The sequence below is a fragment of the Rana temporaria genome, chromosome 4 (genome assembly GCF_905171775.1).
Source record: "Rana temporaria chromosome 4, aRanTem1.1, whole genome shotgun sequence".
In the NCBI taxonomy this organism is placed as follows: Eukaryota; Metazoa; Chordata; class Amphibia; order Anura; family Ranidae; genus Rana; species Rana temporaria.
The window spans coordinates 198683469-198706551 of record NC_053492.1 but is presented as its reverse complement, the minus strand read 5'-3'; the positions used below and the strand labels follow the sequence as shown (position 1 = coordinate 198706551).

Genomic DNA, 23083 nt, shown 5'->3' with positions numbered 1-23083 from the left:
GGATATACAATGTAATACTGACATATAATCACACACATAGGTTGGAGTTGATGGACTTGCGTCTTATTTCAACCTCACCTACTTTATAACTATATAACTATGAGTTGAATTTTATTGGAAACTATTCTTTCAAGTCCCCATTAGGCTCTGCCCACCCCTTGTGTAAACTCCTCAGCAGGCGCCTGCCTGTGTGGCGGGCACAGTGACTGGTGAGGGAGTGAAGTAGTGCGCTGCACTCAATGCAGAAATGGAAAGATTAATGTATCTGTCTGTGACAGGTACATCAATAGGGTGCAAGCACAGACACTATCAGTACTGTGCCCTGATGGAATTCTTAAAAGGTATCTATGACACCGATTATGAATTCCCCTATATTATACAGGATTTATATAGCGCCAACAGTTTACGCAGCACTTTACAATATAAAGTATATACTTTACTATATGTGTATGTCTTTCACTCCAACTGGCTATTTCTCAAATTACTCATTTATAAGGAAAGGGGGTAAAGGTAATCTAACTGGAGTATAATTTGAAAAGAAGAGGAGTTTTATTAACTCATATAAAATATCTATCAAATAAAGGTAGTCTAATAAACATAGGATGTAATGGGAAATGGGTTAACTTGTCAGTGTACATTTAAAAAGAACTTGCACAATAATTATTGCAGATCCAAAATGGCAATTCCATAGAAAATCCAGAAATCCAAAGTACAGAAAAAACGTCTGGATTTGTAATAATAGCCTCCTCAAATATCTACTGTGGCCCAGATTCTCGTATCTGGGTGTAAAACTGGGCGGGCGTAACGTATGTAATTTACGTTACGCTTTATTCACAAAGAACTTGCCTGTAAAGTTGCCGCGGCGTAGCGTAAATCCCCCGGCGCAAGCCTGCCTAATTCAAATGATCCGGGTAGGGGGCGTGGATCATTTAAATTAGGCGCGTTCCCGCACCGAACGTACTGCGCATGCGCCGTCCCTAAAATTTTCCGACGTGCATTGCGCTAAATGACGTCGCAAGGACGTCATTGGTTTCGACGTGAACGTAAATGGCGTCCAGCGCCATTCACGGACGACTTACGCAAACAACGTAAATGTTTTAAATTTCGACGCGGGAACGATGGCCATACTTAACATTGGTTGCCCCTCATATAGCAGGGGCAACTTTACGCGTCGCAAATCTAACGTAAACGTCGTAACTTCACTGCGTCGACCGCGCGTACGTTCGGGAATTCGCGTATTTTGCTAATTTGCATACCCGATGGGGAAAACGCTGGAGGCGACACCTAGCGGCGAAAAAAAAAAATTGCATTTAAGATCCGACAGCGTAAGAGCCTTACGCCTGTCGGATCTAATGGTTATCTATGCGTAACTGATTCTAAGAATCAGTCGCATAGATACGACGGCCCAGATTAGGACTTACGACGGCGCACATTGCGTTGCGCCGTCGTAAGCCCTTTGAGAATCTGGGCCTATATGTATTAAACAATCACAGAATTTTGAAGTAACTTGGACACATGCATTTTAATGTTGCAATGCATAAGTTAAAAAGCAACAGTGTAAATGAGCCCTCAATCCTCCTCAATTGAGGAGGATTATGGTGTTTCCACATGACCAGCACACAACAGCAGTGTTTGCAGGATCTGCTGGACACAAACTGTCAGTCGGATATTATATACTATTGTCAGTACATGCTACACTCCATGTACAGGTTTTGGGCAACTATTTAACCTCCCTGGCGGTATGATTATTTCAGAAAAAAGGTGCTGAAAGCGGTACCATTATTTTGCAAGGAAATTTGGCATTTTATACTGTAGGCCTGTAATTCTTAGGAATAACTCACTTAAATCTGTCCAAACAAGAGTCTAGTAGGCATCCCGGGTATAAATTTTTTTTAAAAACAAAATGATAAATTATAATATAATAAATAATTATAAATAATTATAACAAGTAATAATATAATTATAATAAAAATTATTCAATAATGTAATCAACTCAAAATCACTGAAATTTGCTCAGTTGCAAAATTGTCGCTGTCATTACTTTTATTTTTTTATGATGAATTTCCCCACAAATCGCTATCGCACAATTCTGCAAGTGATTATAATTTATTATCACTGTTTTCTAGCTGCTCTAAAACCACTTTTGACATAAAGGGACACTTTTGATTGCTATGGACAATCTACAATTTGCAGGCAGAAAGAAAAGTTTTTATTATATAAAAGTACATGTAGGGCACTGGGCAGACCACTAGGGACAAAGGGGGTGTGTATTTTTTACATACAGTACTGTAATCTATAAGATTACAGTATACTGTATGTAATGTGTTTGTTTACGTTTTTGAATTTGGCGCTGTTCTCCGCTCCCGTGCGTCGTAACGTCGCAGAGAACGGAGATCGGCGGCACAGGAGGACACTGTGTGAATCGAGCGAGATCCTGCTCGCTCACACAGCACGGTGGCATCGCTGGATCCAGGGACAAGGTAAGTAACTTTGTCTCTGGCTGCAGCGTGGCGAGCCCGAGTCTGGCTCGGGGATACCGCTTTTGGAATAAAAATCTTACCCCGAGCCAGACAAGTGCGTTCTCGATGCAGGACTTTCAAGGGCTCAGGTAAGAAAACGGGGGGGGGGGGACGGGGGGCCAGCAATTATAGGATGTTTTTTTCACCTTAAAGGATGCATTAGGGGAAAAAACGGGAAGGTTTACAACCGCTTTAACTACTCCAGCCCCAGAAGGTTGTACCCCCTTTCACAGAGACAAAATAACATACACTGATTTGGGTTATTCTTTCCAAAGAAATGTAGCAGAATATATTTTAACCTAAACAAATGGTTATTTGTAAGTTATTCATAAATGTTTTGTCTACTTTGTAGTACCTGGGATTGTGAAGAACCTGATCACAGAGCATATCAACACCACTTCTATATCTCTGAGATGGGACAAACCAATTGGAAATGCCAGCTTTTATTTCATCCAGGTCTTGGGAGAGCCAGCTATCAATAAGAATGTAACTACAACTTCTGACATTATTAAAGGCCTGACACCTGGAAATTATTACACCTTTCTTGTCTCTACCTTTGTTGATAATATCCAAGGCAACAGCTCAGCAATAGCTAACTATACAAGTGAGTATCAAGCTTTATGCAGGCCACACACACATCAGCATTTAGTAGAACTGTGCCTTCAACTTCTTTTAGACTAGAAGGCCTGACACCTTGAAATTAATTTAATTTCACCAAAAAATTTGGACCAAAAAATTACAACTTCAAGAAACTCACCATGCCTCTTACTAAATACCTTGGACTGTCCACCTTCCAAAAAGGGGGCATTTAGGGGGTATTTGTACTGTCTTGGTACTTTAGAGCCTCAAGAATTTAGAGAGACATTTATTACATCAGGATTGATCAATTTTCAAAGAAATATACACTAAACTTTGTAGACTATAACTGTCACACAGACTAAATAATGTACACTGATTTGTGTTATTTTTTTTAGCAAAGAAATGTAGCAGACCAAATGTTGCCTTAAGTTAATGAAGAAATGTTTTTGTTTGCAAAAGCTTACAACAGAAACTCAAAAAACGTGTATTTTTTCCAAATGTTTGGATTTTTTTATTATATAGCAAAAAATAAAAAATAAAAAACCCAGTGGTGATTACATATCACCGCAAGAAAACTATATTTGTGCAAAATGTAATCACAGCACAGCTGGGTCGCCAGTAGCAAGCGCATGCGCCCCCCTACCTGGAAGTTCCATATCTGGCACAGCAGAACTGCCTTGTCGCCATATATCTATGTTATAAGGTCAGCAATCGGTTAAGCAGCTTGATAAATCAGAGATATTGATAGATAGAACACTGAAAACATTTTGGGCCTAATCCACAAAAGGGATACGCCGGCGTATCTACTGATACGCCGTCGTATCCCTGTTTCTATCTATGGAACTGATCCACAGAATCAGTTTCACATAGATAGGCAGAAGATCCGACATGTGTAAGGGACTTACACTGTCGGATCTTAGGATGCAGTACCACAGCCGCCGCTGGGGGCATTTCTTGTCGAAATGCTGCTTCGGGTATGCAAATTAGCACTTACGGAGATCCACAAAGCTTTTACGCTTTGTTTTTTCTCCGTAAGTATTAGTTTGCCGTCGCAAAATTAGGGCTGCTTTTACAAAGTGTAAAGTTAGTACACCATGTAAAAGTAGACCCTTCTTTCCCGCGACGCTGTCAAAATTATTTAAAAAAAAAAATTTTCCCGCCGCATCTTTTTTTTTTTCCCGACGCAATTTTTTTTACCCGGCGCGATTCACAAAACTCGGCGTAACGTAAAAACCGCGCAAAGCACGTCGGGAAAATCGCGTCGGGAGCATGCGCAGTACGTCCGGTGCGGGAGCGCGCCTAATTTAAATGGGACTCGCCCCATTTGATTAGGAACGCCTTGCGCCAGACGGATTTAAGTTACACCGCTCAAAATTTCTAGGTAAGTGCTTTGTGGATCGGGCACTTAGGTAGAGATTTTGCGGCGGTGTAACTTAAATGGGAAAAATTACGTTGCGCCGGGTTTTTGTGGATTAGGCCCTTTATTACTAGATTCACGTCTAACTTTGCTCCATACCGTAACAAAAAGATTGTACTTTGTATTTTTACCCAACCTGTAGTAATTATTCATCCATTTGGAGCTAAAGGTGGCAATGCTGTTCCAACATTCATTTTATGAACAATTCCTTGAGTTCTTATAATGTTATTTAAATGCAGTTTTGTGCCTACAGTGCTTAGTATACATGTGTAAAATGGCATACATTCCTCCCAAATGGTTGTGATAAATATAATTTAGTCAGTCACATGCTTGGAAATGGGATTTTCTGCAATATCATTACATTTTTTTGCCTACTTTGTAGTACCTGAGGTTGTGAAGAACCTGAACACAGAGAATATCAACACCACTTCTATATCTCTGAGATGGGACAAACCAAATGGAAATGCCAGCTTTTATTTCATCCAGGTCCTGGGAGAGCCAGCTATCAATAAGAATGTAACTACAACTTCTGAGATTATTGAAGGCCTGACACCTGGAAATTATTACACCTTTCTTGTCTCTACCTTTGTTGATAATATCCAAGGCAACAGCTCAGTAATAGCTAACTATACAAGTGAGTATCAAGCTTTATGCAGGCCACACACATAGCAACTTTTAGTACAACTGTGCCTTCAACTTCTTTTAGACTAGAAGGCCTGACACCTTGAAATTAGTACTCCGTCCCGGTCTCTACTTGTTAATAATGTTGACAGTGTGTTAAAAAAAGATTCTGAAAAAAAACACCCTAATTTTATTTCATTTCACCAAAAAATTGTGACAAAAAAATTACAACTTCAAAAAAATCGCCATGCCTCTTACTAAATACTTTGGACTATCCATCTTATAAAAATGGGCCATTTAGAGGGTATTTATACTGTCCTGGTACTTTAGAGCCTCAAGAAATGAGAGAGACAGTTATTACATAAGGATTGATCAATTTTAAAATAAATATACACTAAAGTTTGTAGACTCTATAACTTTCACACAGACTAAATAATGTAAACTGATTTGTTATTTTTTAGAAATGTAGTAGACTAAATTCTGCCTTAAGTTTATGAAGAAAAATTATTTGTTTGCAAAAGCTTATAACAGAAACTCCGAAAACGTGTATTTTCTCCAAATGTTTCGATTTTTTTATTAGATAGCAAAAAAAAAAAAAAAACCAAAACTATATTTGTGCAAAAAATGCTCAGCTGGGTCGCCAGCAGCAAGCGAATGCGCCCCCTACATGGAAGTTCCAGATCTGGCGCAGCAGAGCTACCTTGCCGCCATATGTTATATGGTCAGCAATCGGTTAAGCAGCTTGATAAATCAGGGATAATGATAGTTAGAACACTAAAAACATTTTGGGGCAGATCCACAGCCAGCGGGCGCAACTTAAATTGTCTGATTTAAGTTACACCGCCGCAAAATTTCTACCTAAGTGCCCGATCCACAAAGCACTTACCTAGAAATTTTCAGCGGTGTAACTTAAATCCGTCCGGCGCAAGGTGGGCCCAATCTAATGGGGCGAGTCCCATTTAAATTAGGCGCGCTCCCTCGCCGGACGTACTGCGCATGCTCCCGACGCGATTTTCCCGACGTGCTTTGCGCGAAGTTACGTTGCGCCGAGTTTTGTGAATCGCGACTGGTAAAAAAAAGTTGCGTCGGGAAAAAAAAGAGATGCAGCGGAGAAAAAAAAAATAATAATTTACAGCGACGCAGGAAAGAAGGGTATACTTTTACAAGGTTTACTAACTTTACACTTTGTAAAAGCAGCCCTATCTTTGCGAAATCAAACTAGCAACTTACGGAGACTTCACGAAGGGAAAACGCTTTGTGGATCTCCGTAAGTGCTAATTTGCATACCCGACGCGGAATTTCGACGAGAAATGCCCCCAGTGGCGGCCGCGGTACTGCATCCTAAGATCCGACAGTGTAAAACTATTACACCTGTCGGATCTTCTGCCTATCTATGCGTAACTGATTCTGTGGATCAGTCGCATAGATAGAAACAGGGATACGATGGCGTATCAGCAGATACGCCGTCGTATCCCTTTTGTGGATCTGGCCCTTTATTACTAGATTCATCTCAAACTTTACTCCATAACTGTAACAAAAAGAATTAGTTTATATTTTTACCCAACCTGTAGTAATTATATATACAACAAAAAATCAATGCCCAAAGCTGAATGAACTAGATTGACACATTTGTAGCTAGAGGTGCCAATACTATTCCAACATTCATTTTATGAACAATTCCTTGAGTTTTAATACTGTAATAATATCTAAATGCAGTTTTGTGCCTGCAGTGCTTAGTATACATGTGTAAAATGGCATACATTCCTCCTAATGGTTGTTGTAAATGAACCAACTAAAAATAAAGCGTTACTGGATCTACTGATTACCAACAATACAGACCTGATCATGGATGTGGAAATATGGGGCAATTAAGGTAACAGCAATCACAGGTCAATTGGCTTCAGTATAAATCACACAAATATAAAAAAATAAGGGCACTGAAATTCAAAAGAGCCAAATTCCCTAAACTACGAACCTTGCTAGAAGGCATAAACTGGGATAAAATCTTAGGAACAAAGAACATGGAGGAGAGATGGGTTTGCTTTAAGAGCATATTAAAGTGGAGTTCCACCTAAAAATGGAACTTACACTTTTTTTAACCCTCCCCCCTCCGGTGTCACATTTGGCACCTTTCAGGGGGAAGGGGGGAGCAGATACTTGTCTAATACAGATATTTGCTCCCACTTCCTGGCATACTGTAGATTACCTCGGTGATCTACGCCACTTCCGGTGCCTACTCTGTACCCCGCTGTCGTCTGGGAGACACACAGTTCCCAGAACACAGGGGGACCAGTGAAGACGCACATCGCGACTAGCGCATGCGCAGTGGGGAATCGCTGCAACGCTTCATTTCATGATTCCCTCACCGAGGATGGCGGTGGGGGCAGCAGAGAGCCGAATGATTGTTCGGCTTCGGCTGCAGACATCGCAGGCACCCTGGACAGGTAAGTGTCCGTATATTAAAAGTCAGCAGCTGTATTTGGCTAAATGAAGGCCTGACACCTGGAAATTATTACACTGCCTTTGTTGATAATATCCAAGGCAACAGCTCAGTAATATCTAACTATACAAGTGAGTATCAAGCTTTATGCAGGCCACACACATAGCAACTTTTGTTAAAACTGTGCCTTCAACTTCTTATAGACTAGAAGGCCTAACACCTGGGAATCAGTACACCTTCCTGGTCTCTGCTGTTGTTAATAATGTTGACAAAAAATTGTAAAAAATTGATTGTGTGACATTTTGTATTTATTTATTTAATTTAATTTCTTAATTTTCCCCAAAAATGTGACAAAAAATTATAACTTCAAAAAACTTGCCATGTTGCAGTTCCGCAAAACAAACTTCACATTAAGATGTGCAAAATAACGCAAACAGATATAATATTCTTATGTCTTATCACAACCCAAAATGAATGTAGTACTTCTACTGGGTATTGTAGCCAAAAACACCAGTGCTGCAAACAATGCAAAATTGTGCAAAAATGTGCAAATCAGCAATATTAGAATAAACATTAATCAATACAGAGGTAAAGTGAAAAAACAATCCAATTTAGTGACTTGATTTTCATAAATAGTGTATATTAAAAATAAATATTCAATATGTACCTTGAGAGATCAGACGCATGTAATTTTACTGTTTGCAAGTCTTTATGTAGTTTTATTATTATTGTAATTTTGAAGCATGGCACCACTTCAAATTTGTAAACAATTAGATTTCTAGATGTGGGAACACATTGTTAAGTTGTGAGCAGCTGCTTTCTATCTCTTATATTAAGTGGTAGTACAAAAAACTTGCCATGCCTCTTACTAAATACCTTGGACTGTCCACTTTTCAAAAATAGGTAATTTGGGGGATATTTGTACTGTCCTCATATTTTAGAGCCTCAAGAAATGAGAGAGGCTTTCATTACATCAGGATTGATCAATTTTAAATATAAAGGGCCAGATTCACAAAGAAGCACCTATCTTTAGGCGGGCGTAGCATATCTCAGATACACTACGCCGCCGTAACTTAGAGCGGCAGGTCCTGTATTCTAAAAGAACTTGCGCTCTAAGTTACGGCGGCGTAGTGTAAATGGGCCGGCGTAAGCCCGCCTAATTCAAACTAGGCTGGTAGGGGGCATGTTGTATGTAAATGATTCGTGACCCCACGTAAATGACGCGCTTAACGAACGGCGCAATCACGTCGAATTTTCAAAGTAAATTACGCCCGCTCAATGCTTAGTCGACGTGAACGTAACCTACGCCCAGCCTCATTCACGGACGACTTACGCAAATGACGTAAAATACGACGCTGTTCGGACGTTTCCGACATCAATACCTAACATGACTTACCCCTGCTTTATGAGGGGTAATTTTACGCCGGTCAGACGCCGGGCGCACGTACGTTCGTGAATCGGCGTATCTAGCTCATTTGCATATTCAACGTAGACATAGACAATACATAAACGGTCTCGATATACTCCCTGTATAAAAAGGTCTCGTACCATTGGTGGACATTGTACTAAATAGTCTACTCATCCTAAATTCAACTTATCTAGAAATTAAGCTCCCCACATTCTATTTCCCTAGCTAGAGGGGTCCACGGCACTAGAGGGAGATGGAATAGGAGAGAGAAAGAGAGAAGGAAAAGGAGAGAAAGAGAGAGAAAAAAAAAGGAGAGAAAGAGAGAGAAAAATTCAACTTTAAACACTGTCCTGTTTTGTAACGTGCTTAGTATAGCAATTTCTCCATGTTTCTTTGAAGTCGCTGCTTTATCTTCTCATTCTGTACTTTAATAACCCCTACAGCTCCCGGTCCAGTGCGAAACTTCCAGTCTTATAATGCTTCCACCACATCTGTGGATCTAAGCTGGCTCCCTCCAGACAGTAATTACAGTCGCTACCTGATTGAAGTTACAGGAGACGTCTCCAGAAATTTCACAACAAATTTACAGTCATGGTCTATACCAGATCTTACACCTGGTACTCAATACTCATTTGTGATTATGGCAATTGCTGGAGCAGATGTACAAGGAGAGGCCAAAAAAATATTAGTCATCACCAGTAAGTATATAAGCATAAATGAAATAGAGAGAAAAAACACACATCCGTACAAAAATTTGATGGTGACACAATATGAATAAGTGGAGCAACAAACAACTAAGAAGGCATCCTTTAAAAACAAGCTCAATTGAAGTAATAATGTGTTGTGCTCAACCAAAATTGATCAACATAAAATGACTGTGCATAAACATAAATAACTATAAAACTCATATATACACAATTAAATATAAAATGACTGTGCATAGGATCTTATCTTGTTCCCGCACAGTGCTATATCCTTGACCTCCTTTATCTGTTGGCTGAGAGAATGATATGAAAATAAAAAGGCTGGGGACCCACATACTTGGGAAATTACTTTTTGCCTTTTAGCTGAGTGGGCAGGGCCTGATGGGCCATGAAAGATTAGTTCCCTATCAGGTGTGCTTCACTTGATTGACAGCACACAGCAGTGGGCAGATTGGAAGGCTGAATAGTGGCTATGGATCCGCCCACTCCCGTGCGCTGTCAGTCAAAAAAGGAGCATTGTGAATGGAGCGAGTACAAAGAACAAAAAAGGGCAACAAAGCTAATAAAGGGTCTGGAGGATATTAGTTATGAGGAAAGGTTGGGAGCACTGAACTTATTCTCTCTGAAGAAGAGATTGAGAGGGGATATGATTTCAATGTATAAATATGGTACTGGTGACCCCACAACAGGGATATCATTTTTTGGCAGAAAGGAGTTTAATAAGACACATGGCCACGCATTAAAATTAGAAGAAAAAAACTGCATAGAGGGTTCTTTACTGTAAGAGCGTTAAGGGCATGGAATTCCCTTTCACAGCCAGTGGTTTCAGCATCGATAGTTTAAAAAAATGAATAGATAAGCACCTGAACAACCACAACATACAGGGATATACAATGTAATACTGACATATAATCACACACATAGGTTGGAGTTGATGGACTTGCGTCTTATTTCAACCTCACCTACTTTATAACTATATAACTATGAGTTGAATTTTATTGGAATCTATTCTTTCAAGTCCCCATTAGGCTCTGCCCACCCCTTGTGTAAACTCCTCAGCAGGCGCCTGCCTGTGTGGCGGGCACAGTGACTGGTGAGTGAGTGAAGTAGTGCGCTGCACTCAATGCAGAAATGGAAAGATTAATGTATCTGTCTGTGACAGGTACATCAATAGGGTGCAAGCACAGACACTATCAGTACTGTGCCCTGATGGAATTCTTAAAAGGTATCTATGACACCGATTATGAATTCCCCTATATTATACAGGATTTATATAGCGCCAACAGTTTACGCAGCACTTTACAATATAAAGTATATACTTTACTATATGTGTATGTCTTTCACTCCAACTGGCTATTTCTCAAATTACTCATTTATTAGGAAAGGGGGTAAAGGTAATCTAACTGGAGTATAATTTGAAAAGAAGAGGAGTTTTATTAACTCATATAAAATATCTATCAAATAAAGGTAGTCTAATAAACATAGGATGCAATGGGAAATGGGTTAACTTGTCAGTGTACATTTAAAAAGAAATTGCACAATAATTATTGCAGATCCAAAATGGCAATTCCATAGAAAATCCAGAAATCCAAAGTACAGAAAAAACGTCTGGATTTGTAATAATAGCCTCCTCAAATATCTACTGTGGCCCAGATTCTCATATCTGGGCGTAAAACTGGGCGGGCGTAACGTATGTCATTTACGTTACGCTTTATTCACAAAGAACTTGCCTGTAAAGTTGCCGCGGCGTAGCGTAAATCCCCCGGCGCAAGCCTGCCTAATTCAAATGATCCGGGTAGGGGGCGTGGATCATTTAAATTAGGCGCGTTCCCGCACCGAACGTACTGAGCATGCGCCGTCCCTAAAATTTTCCAACGTGCATTGCGCTAAATGACGTCGCAAGGACGTCATTGGTTTCGACGTGAACGTAAATGGCGTCCAGCGCCATTCACGGACGACTTACGCAAACAACGTAAATGTTTTAAATTTCGACGCGGGAACGATGGCCATACTTAATATTGGTTGCCCCTCATATAGCAGGGGCAACTTTACGCGTCGCAAATCTAACGTAAACGTCGTAACTTCACTGCGTCGACCGTGCGTACGTTCGGGAATTCGCGTATTTTGCTAATTTGCATACCCGATGGGGAAAACGCTGGAGGCGACACCTAGCGGCGAAAAAAAAAATTGCATTTAAGATCCGACAGCGTAAGAGCCTTTCGCCTGTCGGATCTAATGGTTATCTATGCGTAACTGATTCTAAGAATCAGTCGCATAGATACGATGGCCCAGATTAGGACTTACGACGGCGCACATTGCGTTGCGCCGTCGTAAGCCCTTTGAGAATCTGGGCCTATATGTATTAAACAATCACAGAATTTTGAAGTTACTTGGACACATGCATTTTAATGTTGCAATGCATAAGTTAAAAAGCAACAGTGTAAATGAGCCCTCAATCCTCCTCAATTGAGGAGGATTATGGTGTTTCCACATGACCAGCACACAACAGCAGTGTTTGCAGGATCTGCTGGACACAAACTGTCAGTCGGATATTATATACTATTGTCAGTACATGCTACACTCCATGTACAGGTTTTGGGCAACTATTTAACCTCCCTGGCGGTATGATTATTTCAGAAAAAAGGTGCTGAAAGCGGTACCATTATTTTGCAAGGAAATTTGGCATTTTATACTGTAGGCCTGTAATTCTTAGGAATAACTCACTTAAATCTGTCCAAACAAGAGTCTAGTAGGCATCCCGGGTATGAAATGTTTTTTAAAAACAAAATGATAAATTATAATATAATAAATAATTATAAATAATTATAACAAGTAATAATATAATTATAATAAAAATTATTCAATAATGTAATCAACTCAAAATCACTGAAATTTGCTCAGTTGCAAAATTGTCGCTGTCATTACTTTTATTTTTTTATGATGAATTTCCCCACAAATCGCTATCGCACAATTCTGCAAGTGATTATAATTTATTATCACTGTTTTCTAGCTGCTCTAAAACCACTTTTGACATAAAGGGATACTTTTGATTGCTATGGACAATCTCCAGTTTGCAGGGAGAAAGAACAGTTTTTATTATATAAAAGTACATGTAGGGCACTGGGCAGACCACTAGGGACAAGGGGGGGGTGTGTATTTTTTACATACAGTACTGTAATCTATAAGATTACAGTATACTGTATGTAATGTGTTTGTTTACGTTTTTGAATTTGGCGCTGTTCTCCGCTCCCGTGCGTCGTAACGTCGCAGAGAACGGAGATCGGCGGCACAGGAGGACACTGTGTGAATCGAGCGAGATCCTGCTCGCTCACACAGCACGGTGGCATCGCTGGATCCAGGGACAAGGTAAGTAACTTTGTCTCTGGCTGCAGCGTGGCGAGCCCGAGTCTGGCTCGGGGATACCGCTTTTGGTATAAAAATCTTACCCCGAGCCAGACTCGGGAATACCGCCAGGGGGGTTAAAATTTGAAAACACCATACAACTATACCAGTTTTTTTTACAGGGGGACTTGTTGTGTCCGGATGCAGGTTAACAACGTATGAGGAAATTCTTGAATTCACACATACCCAATTATCTTTGTTCAAGAAGGAATAAAGTATATTCGAATACAAGCCTACATCCTGTAGCCTCGTACACACGACCAGTTTCCCGGCAGGAAAACTGCCAGGAGAGCATTTGGCCGGGAATCCCAGCCGTATGTATGCTCCCTAGCAGTTTTCCCATCAGGAAAACAGCCGAGAATCCTGACGGGAAAATAGAGAACCCTGCTCTCTGTTTTCTCGTCGGGTTTCCCGGCAGAATGTTTCCTACCTAGAAAACCGGTCGCCTGTATGCTTACCTGTCCCAGGTAAACCCGCGCATGCTCGATAAGAGTTTGACACATGCGCGGTAGCATACAAGTTTAGTGTGGGGTGTAGCAAGATGGTGGCGACGGCATTGAATGTGACGAGCGCATGCTCGTCGTAGTCGATGACGTCACCGTGTTCTTGCCATTCAAAAGAATGACGGTTCTTTTGAATGGCCGTCTGTATGCACGGCTTTGCAAGAAAAGATTGCCAGGAATCCTGTCAGGAAAACCAACGTTTTTTACCTGACGGGATTCCCAGCGTGTGTACAGGGCCTGAAAGTGTTTGCTCAGACAACTTTGTATTCAAATACTGAAATCTTTTGCAGAGACATATTTGGAGCACCAGACTTACCTGGAATTTTTGCACTGCCTGTTGAAACTCTATGCAGTCTATTTACTAAAGGCAAATAGGCTGTGCACTTTTCAAAGAAAGTTGCATACAATTATCACTTAGAAAATGGGGTAAAAATTCACTTTGCAAAGAATATCTAATAACTTGCGAGGACAATTAACCTGCTGAGCGGTATTGCCGAGTGTGGCTCGGGGTGAATTTTTCATACCAAAAGTGGCAACCCCGAGCCACACTCGGGATTGCATCGCAGGATCCATGTAGAAGTAACTTACCTTGTCCCTGGGTCCTGCAATGTCTCCACGCTGTGATCTGCGAGCCGCCCACCGTGTCTCGCTTGATTCACAGTGCCGAGCTCCGTTCCCTGTGAGCGTTGCGACGCACGGGGACGGAGTTCGGCGCCAAATTAAAAATGAAAAAACACAGTATAGATACAGTACTGTATCAAATAATTACACATCCCCTTTGTCCCTAGTGGTCTGTCCAGTGCCCTGCATGTAGTTTTATATTATAAATACTTTTCTTTCTGCTTATAAACTGTAGATTGTCCATAGCAACCAAAAAGTGTCCCTTTGCATCAAAAGTGCTTTTAGAGCAGCTAGAAAACAGCGATAATAAATTTGAATCACTTGCAGAATTGAGCGATAGTGAATTGTGGGGAAATTCATCATCAGACACTGAAACTACAATTCTGCAACTAAGCAAATTTCAGTGTTTTTGATTTGATTACATACATTTTTATTATTATTATTTGTTATAATTATTTATAGTTATTTATTATATTATAATAAATGATTTTGTGTTTTAAACTTTATCATACCCGGGATGTGTACTAGACTCTTGTTTGGACAGATTTAAGTGAGTTATTCCTAAGAATTGCAGTCCGACAATATAAAACGCCAAATTTCCATGCAAAATAATTATACCGCGTTCAGCATCCAAAATCTGACATAATCATACCGCCAGGGTGGTTAAGTCTCGTACACACGTTCGGATTTTCCGATGGGAATTGTGTGATGACAGACTTTTGGCCTAAAATCCGACCGTTTGTATGCTCTATCAGACAATTGTCAGATTTTCCGCTGACAAATGTTGGATGGCAGGCTTATAAATTTTCCGTGGACAGTTGTCTGTTGTCAGATTTTCCTATCGTGTGTACACAAGTCCATCAGACAAAAGTCCAAAGTACAAACACGCATGCTCGGAATCAATGCTCACCAAACATGACATTAGCAGAAGGGGCCCGAAGAGTGGCGCTCAAGAGCTGAAATTTCACGTAGTACATCACTACTTTTGTGTTTGTTGGCTGACAATTGTGTGCCATTTGTATGCAAGACAAGTTCCTGGCCAACGCCCCTCAGACAAAAGTCTGACACTTTGTCTGCGGAAAATCCGATCGTGTGTACGAGGCTTAAGGCTCTATGCACACTATAAGCTAAAACAATGCCAGAAAAATGGTGGATAAAAATACGCCCATAATAGTGTTTTTGTGCCAGCCTTTAGCAGCAGTTGGGAGCATTCAGCTTTTTTTCTGCTGGCAAATCATTACCAAAAACAAAAAAAATGCTGCTGAAGCTTCAAAAAACGCTTCTAGACTGAAAAAGTATTCATGGACACATAGGATAACCCTATTTGCTTCTAGAAGTAAAAACAAAAACATCAAAAGATGCTACTAGGAGCGTCTTTTAAGCTAGTGTGCAAGGAGCCTTAAGAGTATTTTTGCTTGCACATGATTGGATGATGGCAGTCGGCAGAGCTTCCCCACATCCACTAAGCTCTGGTAAAAATCTGGGGGAAAATCCTTGCAAAGTGCACTAAGTGTACAAAGAGGCTGTCTTTAGTAAATCAACCCCAATGACAGCTTGATAAACTTTTTGAGCAGTAAATGCTTAAGGGGGTTAATATCTGCATTGGTGTGATTATTGTGCAAGCTCTTAAAATATACATTGAAAAGCTGTTAATTTCCTTGTTGGATCCTTTGTTTTTTTTTGGGATATCCTTATTTCTCTTCAGATCATACTCTAGTTAAATTAGTTTGTTTCCGTTTCCTTAAAGAATTTAAAATCTGACCAAAAATCTCTACAATGGGTGCACATACAAAATCTGAAATCTAACAGAGATTCTAACTCAGCCTAGCACTCTCCAAAGCAAAAAATAAATAAAAATTCTGGTTAAAGTAGTACTTTAAGCAATATATTACAATTTCCATTGTTGTACTGATTTTTTTTTTTTTTTTTCAAAAAGATGTGCTAAGCAGATAACCTGTCTCTCCTATCCATATTTACACATCCTAACATTGTATGATTTTATTTATGTTATGTTGATGTGTAAGCAGGGGCGGGCTGACAACTCATGGGGCCCCCTGGCAATAGGAGATTATGGGGCCCCGGGCAATAGATTATGGGGCCACACAGTATACACACAATATACACACACAGTATACATATACACACACACACACACACACACACACACACACACACACACACACACAGTATACATACACACACTGAAGGTACTGGAGAGGCAGGGCAGCTATAATCTTGGGATTTTTAGACCAAAAGGTACATTTCAGGGACAGATGTAAAAAACACAGATTTTTACATACTGTCCCTGGTTTTACTAAGGCTGGCAACCCTGAGGGGGCCCCCTAGTGGCATGGGGCCCTCGGGCAGTGCCGAATGCCCAAATGGTCAGTCTGCCCCTGTGTGTAAGACATATAGAGACAAAAAAGAGCATATCTTTATGTCATATTGACGTATAAGGCTTATATGGATGAATATATGAGGATTTCTATTCTTTTTTTTTTTCAGAACCTGGTGTTGTAGGGAACCTGAGGGTACTGAACACCTATACCACTGCTGTATTGCTAAGCTGGGAGAATCCAATTGGAAATGCTGATTTTTATTTAATCAAGATCCAGGGAAACACAACTTACCTGGGAAATACAACTGCAACTTCATTTATGATTAATTACCTCACTCCTGGAAATTATTACACATTCATTGTCACAGCTGTTGTTGGTGAAGATGTTGAAGGGAATACATCATCCACATCCACTTATACAAGTGAGCATGTCTCCCAAGTCTTTCAAGGATTATTTCATTTATTTTTTATTTATTTTTTGTCAGGAACATAGAAATTCGAGTTGTATGGTGCATATTTTCCCTTGTACCTTGCAATGTGTTATTAAAATAAAAAATGATAATAATAGTGACAGCAGCATGGGTTTACCTGTAAAGCAATCTGCATCCATGGCAGAATGATTTCTTGTGAACCTGTTGTGCATATTGTTTTTTCAGGTCCCATGTAAAAATGGCTTCTTAAATTAGTTTGATATTTAATAATGTAGCAGAATCATACCAGCACATTCAACAAAAACCTTAGTAGCATGTTTTGTGTAGAAATTGTGTTTACACTATTGTACTAGTGAACTATTGTGTTAAACGATACACTGTAAGGCAGTGGTTCTCAACCAGGGGGTCGGGACCCCCTCAAGGGGTCAAATGATGATTTGTCAGGGGTCACCGAATCCTGGGCTGTTCCTGAAGCCCACACCACTCTCCCAGCCTTTTTGCAGCCGCCCAGCAGGGCTGTCCCTGGAGCCTGTGGCCGCCCACTCAGTTTCTTTGCAGCTGCCCATTCAGTTCATGGCATAGCTGGGGAGCAGCGACTAAGGTCAGATGACTGGTTAGGAATGTGAAGTGGGATGGGCTGGAAGAGTCCCTATCTCCTGATTTCGGCATATGTGTCACTGCTACCAGAAAAAAACAAGAAATTAGGATAGAGAGATAAAAGGGAAAGAAAGGAGAAGAAAGAGAGTGATACATCCTAAAATGTACCATAAGGAGTTTTAATACTGTACGAGTGAAAGGGACTCAGGGAGCGCTAAATATCCATGGGTTATGGGCGCAAATGTCTTGTCTTGGGTGCTGACAATCCACGCTACAAAACACATTTTTCTGTTAGGGGTCCCCACAACTTGGGAAATTGTATCAAAGGGTCACGGCACTAGAAAGGTTGAGAGCCACTGCTGTAAGGGACACATATTTGCCACATAATATTTGGTGCTACTACAAGTCAGTACTATCAACTGAATAGTCTAGCACTCAGGTGCGTATCAGCCCAATATGGTTAGCATTAGCCTGAAAGTTTAGACAATACTGACACAGTTTTTAGAATATACTGCAGTTGATAAGATTTAAAGATCCTGAGGCTTGGGGGTCAGCCTTAAGGAATTTAGTTTAAGGTTAGAGAAACTCTGTGACTTTGCCCACCCAGGGCACAGTGACAGGTTCTCTTTTAAGAAAACACGCCCTCTGTCTGTTGATATCCACACTTTCCTGCCATCCCATTAGCATATTTTACCCAATTCAACTATCAAACCTTTATACCCCCTGTGGACATGATACAAGAGGTGTATAAGGAATATTATATGTTAACAATGATGGATTAATTTGTCACAGTGAATGTACTGGTTCCAGGGCAGAAGTACAGAAAAGGCACCCCGTCCCGACGAGCTTGCGCACAGAAGCGAACACATACAGCGCCCGCATATGTAAACGGTGTTCAAACCACACATGTGAGGTATCGCCGCGATTGGTAGAGCGAGAGGAATAATTCTAGCCCTAGACCTCCTCTGTAACTTAAAACATGCAACCGGTGCACGTGAGGCGTGCGCTGAGGGAGGAGCAGCCCGCGCCGTGGACCCAGCCAGCAGCTGACGGGGGATGGAGGACGCCGGAGGATCTAAGGGTGTCCCAGCGGGGGCGGCTACGAAGCAGGGAGCGTGTCTGCTGAGCCGCTAGTCCGCTGATGGTACACCCCACACTGCAGCCTTCCTCCTGCCGTCCAGCCGAGCCCCCCCGCTCTCTCTCACCTCCGCCTGTCATCTGACTGGGATGACGTGCTGAGGAAGTGCCGCTCAGTGCGGACGAGTTCGAGGGTGCCCAGTCCCTCGCCCCCCCCCGCAGATACTGACATCTCTCTCGGATCCCTAGGAAGCAAAGCACCAGTCAGGTAATATCTATGCTTTATCTGCCCCAGCCGTGATAAAAGAGGTGAACAAGATGGGACTGGTAAGAGCTTTTTATGCTGTATAAACCATTGTTTGCTATGCATTGCTTGCCTTCATCTGTTATCTAATCTCTTGAGAAGTGAGATGCACTATAAACTGGTTATTGGAAACAGGACTGAGTCACACTGATATAACCCTGTTGGGGTAATACTGTCAAGGGCACAATATTATGATGGAACACATTGCGGGAATTGTTATATGACCCTCCTTAGTGTCTTCTGGGTTGATTCCATTTCCATACTCGGTGGTAAAAACAATGGCCCCATCGCTCTGATTGTTGCTCAGTGACGGGACTTTGGGGGTACGGCAAGAGGGCAAGTATCCCAACCCCACAATAACAATAGCTATACCGCGCAAGCGCAAAATAACCAGGAAAATAACATCTCAGAATACCAGAGTACCTCCCTAACAATTGACACACTCGGACGACAAGCCCCCAAACAAAGACATAAAATCATCTCTTCCTGCTCTTGCTCTCTGGCCGTGCTGGTTTTTCTCGGTCCGGGGGTCATTGCCCTGTAAGTGCGGAGGGCCCCGGGTGGCAAGGTCTAAGGTACACCCCATGACCTATGGTCCAGCCCCATTTTTCCATTCATCTCTTTTTTTTGTTCTTTTCTCTCTTTTCTGTGCACGTGAAGTTTGGAGCTAGAGGCATCTGTATGCTACGATGCATTATTCTCAGTTCTGTGTAACCATAGTGTGTTAGACCCGGCTTACCGTTGGGAAGTTCGGACCTTAATAGAGATACTACGCCTACACTGGTCCATTGCAGGCGGTTTGTTTGGGCCTGTACCTCCAGAGGCCGGGGGTAACCTTCGTAACTCAAGTGGTTATATCCAGAAAGTTCCCAATAGAGCTGATAGCCTCTAACGGATAATAAACCGTGTATAGAGGGAGAGAGAGAGAAAAAGGAAAAGAAAAGGGGGGGATCTTCCCGTATTTTCAAACTGGGGAAACGTATCAGAGGTATTAAAAAACACAATATGAACAGGTCAACAAGGGGCTCCGCCCCAAAAATCTCTAAGGATAACCCCCCTACAAGTACCATAAGACACTACATGACCCCAGACGGGAGCACTAAAAGTCCAGGTTTAACAAAAAAAAACGAAAAGGCTGGGACATCGAAAAAGGTAGCCGGGGGGGTGGTTAACCCAGCTGCCGACACGTCAACTGAAGGCGAACACGAAGTCAGCCAAATAGACGAATTAAGAATAGACACGCACCTACCCACTAAGGTAGAACTGGAGGGGATGTTAAAGAGGCTGGAAATGGTGATAAGAGAAGATATAGGTACGTTAAGATCAGACATAACCCACATTTTGGAGCGGGTAGAGAAAGCTGAGACAAAAATGGTACAACAGGAACTGGAATTAAACCAACTAAAGGACCAATTCCACACAATGAAACAAAATCAGAGACTATTACAATATCGGTTAGAAGACCAAGAAAATCGCAATAGAAGGCAAAATTTAAGAATGCGATTCATTAAAGAGGAGAAAGGTGAAGATTTGAGGAAAATTCTTAATGATCTGTTTCTACCCCTTTTGGACAATGGCTCAGAGGAACCCCTTAAAATAGAACGGGTTCACTGTATAGGAAGAACCAGGGAGGGCGAGAGCAAATGGCCTAGGGACATAATAGTAAGGTTTAGATATTTTGAAGACAAAGCTGAGATTTGGTCAAAATTGAGAAGGAAACCTCCCCTGTGTTTTGACGGGGTGGAGATACAGATTTTCACTGACCTAGCATGGGAAACTCTGGCCAGAAGAAGGCATCTCAAGCCTTTACTAGAACAGATGCGTTTGTCTAACATCAAATACCAATGGGGGTTCCCGGCATGCTTGATTGGATACAAAGATGGGGTATCAGCAAAATTGATATTCCCAGAGGATGTACCAGGCTTTTGTGGTAAATTGGATATGCCCATCGTGGAACTGCCCGGATGGGTGGAGTAGTCTTTTTGGGTGGTATAGAGAGACGGGATTGGTAGTGGACGAGGGGGGTTGGGGGGGGGTGGGGTGTTTGGGGGGGGGGGCGGTGAGGGCAGGTCCGAATCCTCACTCATATAAGATCAACTCCCAAGGACTCGTCCTTGGGGGTGAATGAGAGGGGAGGCGTTGGGAAGCTTCACCTCATTACACGAGAACCGACGGATAGTGGGGTGGGAGGATCCCTGCGGTTCAGAGGCGATGTTTGGGCCTCGTCAGGGGCAGGGGATGGGGGGAGGGAGGGAATGGGAGGGGAGGTTTGGAGAGAGAGAGGTGACTCTCCTCTTCCAAAAATGGGGTGGGATAGGGAACGTGGCTCCCAGTGGATCTGTCAGAAAGCTTAGCGAAATGACGTAGGGATTTGAAATGGCAGAAGTAAAATATCTATCTTATAACGTAAAGGGCTTGAACTCAATAACTAAAAGACTGAAGGTTTTGGACGAGATTGAACAATACAGAGCTGATGTAGTTTTTATACAGGAATCCCATTTGACTCTGGATTCTAATGTAAAGTTGTACTCTCCTATGTAACCTACCTGGTTCTACGGGGACGCCATTTCCAAACGCGCTAGGGGTGTAGCTATTGGTTTCGCTAGAGGGATTGGGTTTATCCTGGAGGCAAGGCTGACAGACCCGGAAGGTAGATTTCTATTCTTAAAAGGAAAACTGGGAAACACTGTCTATACCCTTGCAAATATTTACGCCCCGAATGTACATCCAACCCAATATTTAAGCAGAATCCTGGGCAAACTGGAAAATTTTGCCGAGGGGTATATAATCCTGATGGGGGACCTTAATTTCGTCATGAATCCGAGAGAAGACAGTACGTCCCGGGTGAAGGAGACAACGAACGTGCAACTACAAAAAATTAAACACAAGATTCACGATAGTCACTTAGTGGACGCCTGGAGGGTACTCCACCCAAACACACATGATTACACGTTTTTTTCTCCTCCACACGGAACGTATACCAGAATAGACCACATACTGGTAGATCATAGGCTATTGGACTTGATTACTGAGATGGACATTGGAATTATGACTATCTCAGATCATGCCCCAATTACTATGAAGATTAAATCATCCCTACAAAAGAGTGAACGGCCGAGGTGGCTATTAAACGACAATCTGATTCGAGACGAAGAGGTGGCGAGTAGGGTGGAAGCGGATCTCAAACAATTTTTTATCATAAATGATACTGAGGGGATATCAAGCGCAACTCTCTGGGAGACACATAAAGTGTACATTAGAGGGATATTAATTGCTGAGAGTGCCAGGGAAAAAAAAGAGAGAAAAAGGAAGGCTGAGACCCTGACCAAAGACATAGCAATCTTAGAACGTAAACACAAAGAACAGGGACTAAAAGAGACTTATCACAACCTAATCCTAAAAAGAGACGCGCTCAAGGAGATCATGGATCTAGAAGCGAGGAAAAAACTTAACTGCATAGCCAGAGAGAGGTATCTTTGGGGTAATAAACCCAGTAAGCATTTGGCCAAAATGGCCCAAAAAAAGAAAACTAGAAATTTCATCGGAAAAATTAAAAGAAAAGAGGGGAATCTGGTCTATACGACTAGAGAAATCGCAGATACCTTTAAGAATTATTACGAGGAATTATACACAATAAAGCAGTCAGGGCTGCAAACAGGGGAAAAGGAGGCCAAAATACGCGATTTTCTTGCAAAAGCGGGACTTCCTAGATTAGAGGAGTTTGATCGAGTTAACATGGATCGTCCCATAACTGAAGAAGAAATTAAAAACGTTTTGAAAAACACGACAGTGGGAAAAAGCCCTGGCCCTGACGGGTTTTCTGTCTGGTATTATAAGAGATTCAGTAAGATTCTAATACCAAGGATATGTAAATATTTCAACGGCCTAGGTTCAGAATACGAAACTAGCAGGGAAGCGTTAGCAGCATCGGTGGCATTAATTTTGAAAGAAGGGAAAGATTGCTCACTCTGTTCGGGATACAGACCAATATCCTTGCTAAATACGGACATCAAGCTCTTTGCCAAAGTTCTGGCTGAGCGTCTGAAAGGGGTTATGCACTATTTGGTGCACCCCGACCAGGTCGGATTTGTCCCCAATAGAGAGGGTAAAGACAATAGTATA

The 23083-nt window shown here is 41.7% G+C and overlaps 1 protein-coding gene across 1 annotated transcript in view; it reads left to right on the top strand.

The window, feature by feature from the left end:
- Nucleotides 1-23083, top strand: part of LOC120936887 (titin-like) — a 345246-nt gene that overhangs the window by 229680 nt on the left and 92483 nt on the right. The window contains exon 85 of the mRNA XM_040349653.1: nt 4898-5149. Within this exon, the coding sequence (XP_040205587.1) occupies nt 4898-5149 (252 nt within the window). The remainder of the gene's footprint in view (nt 1-4897; nt 5150-23083) is intronic.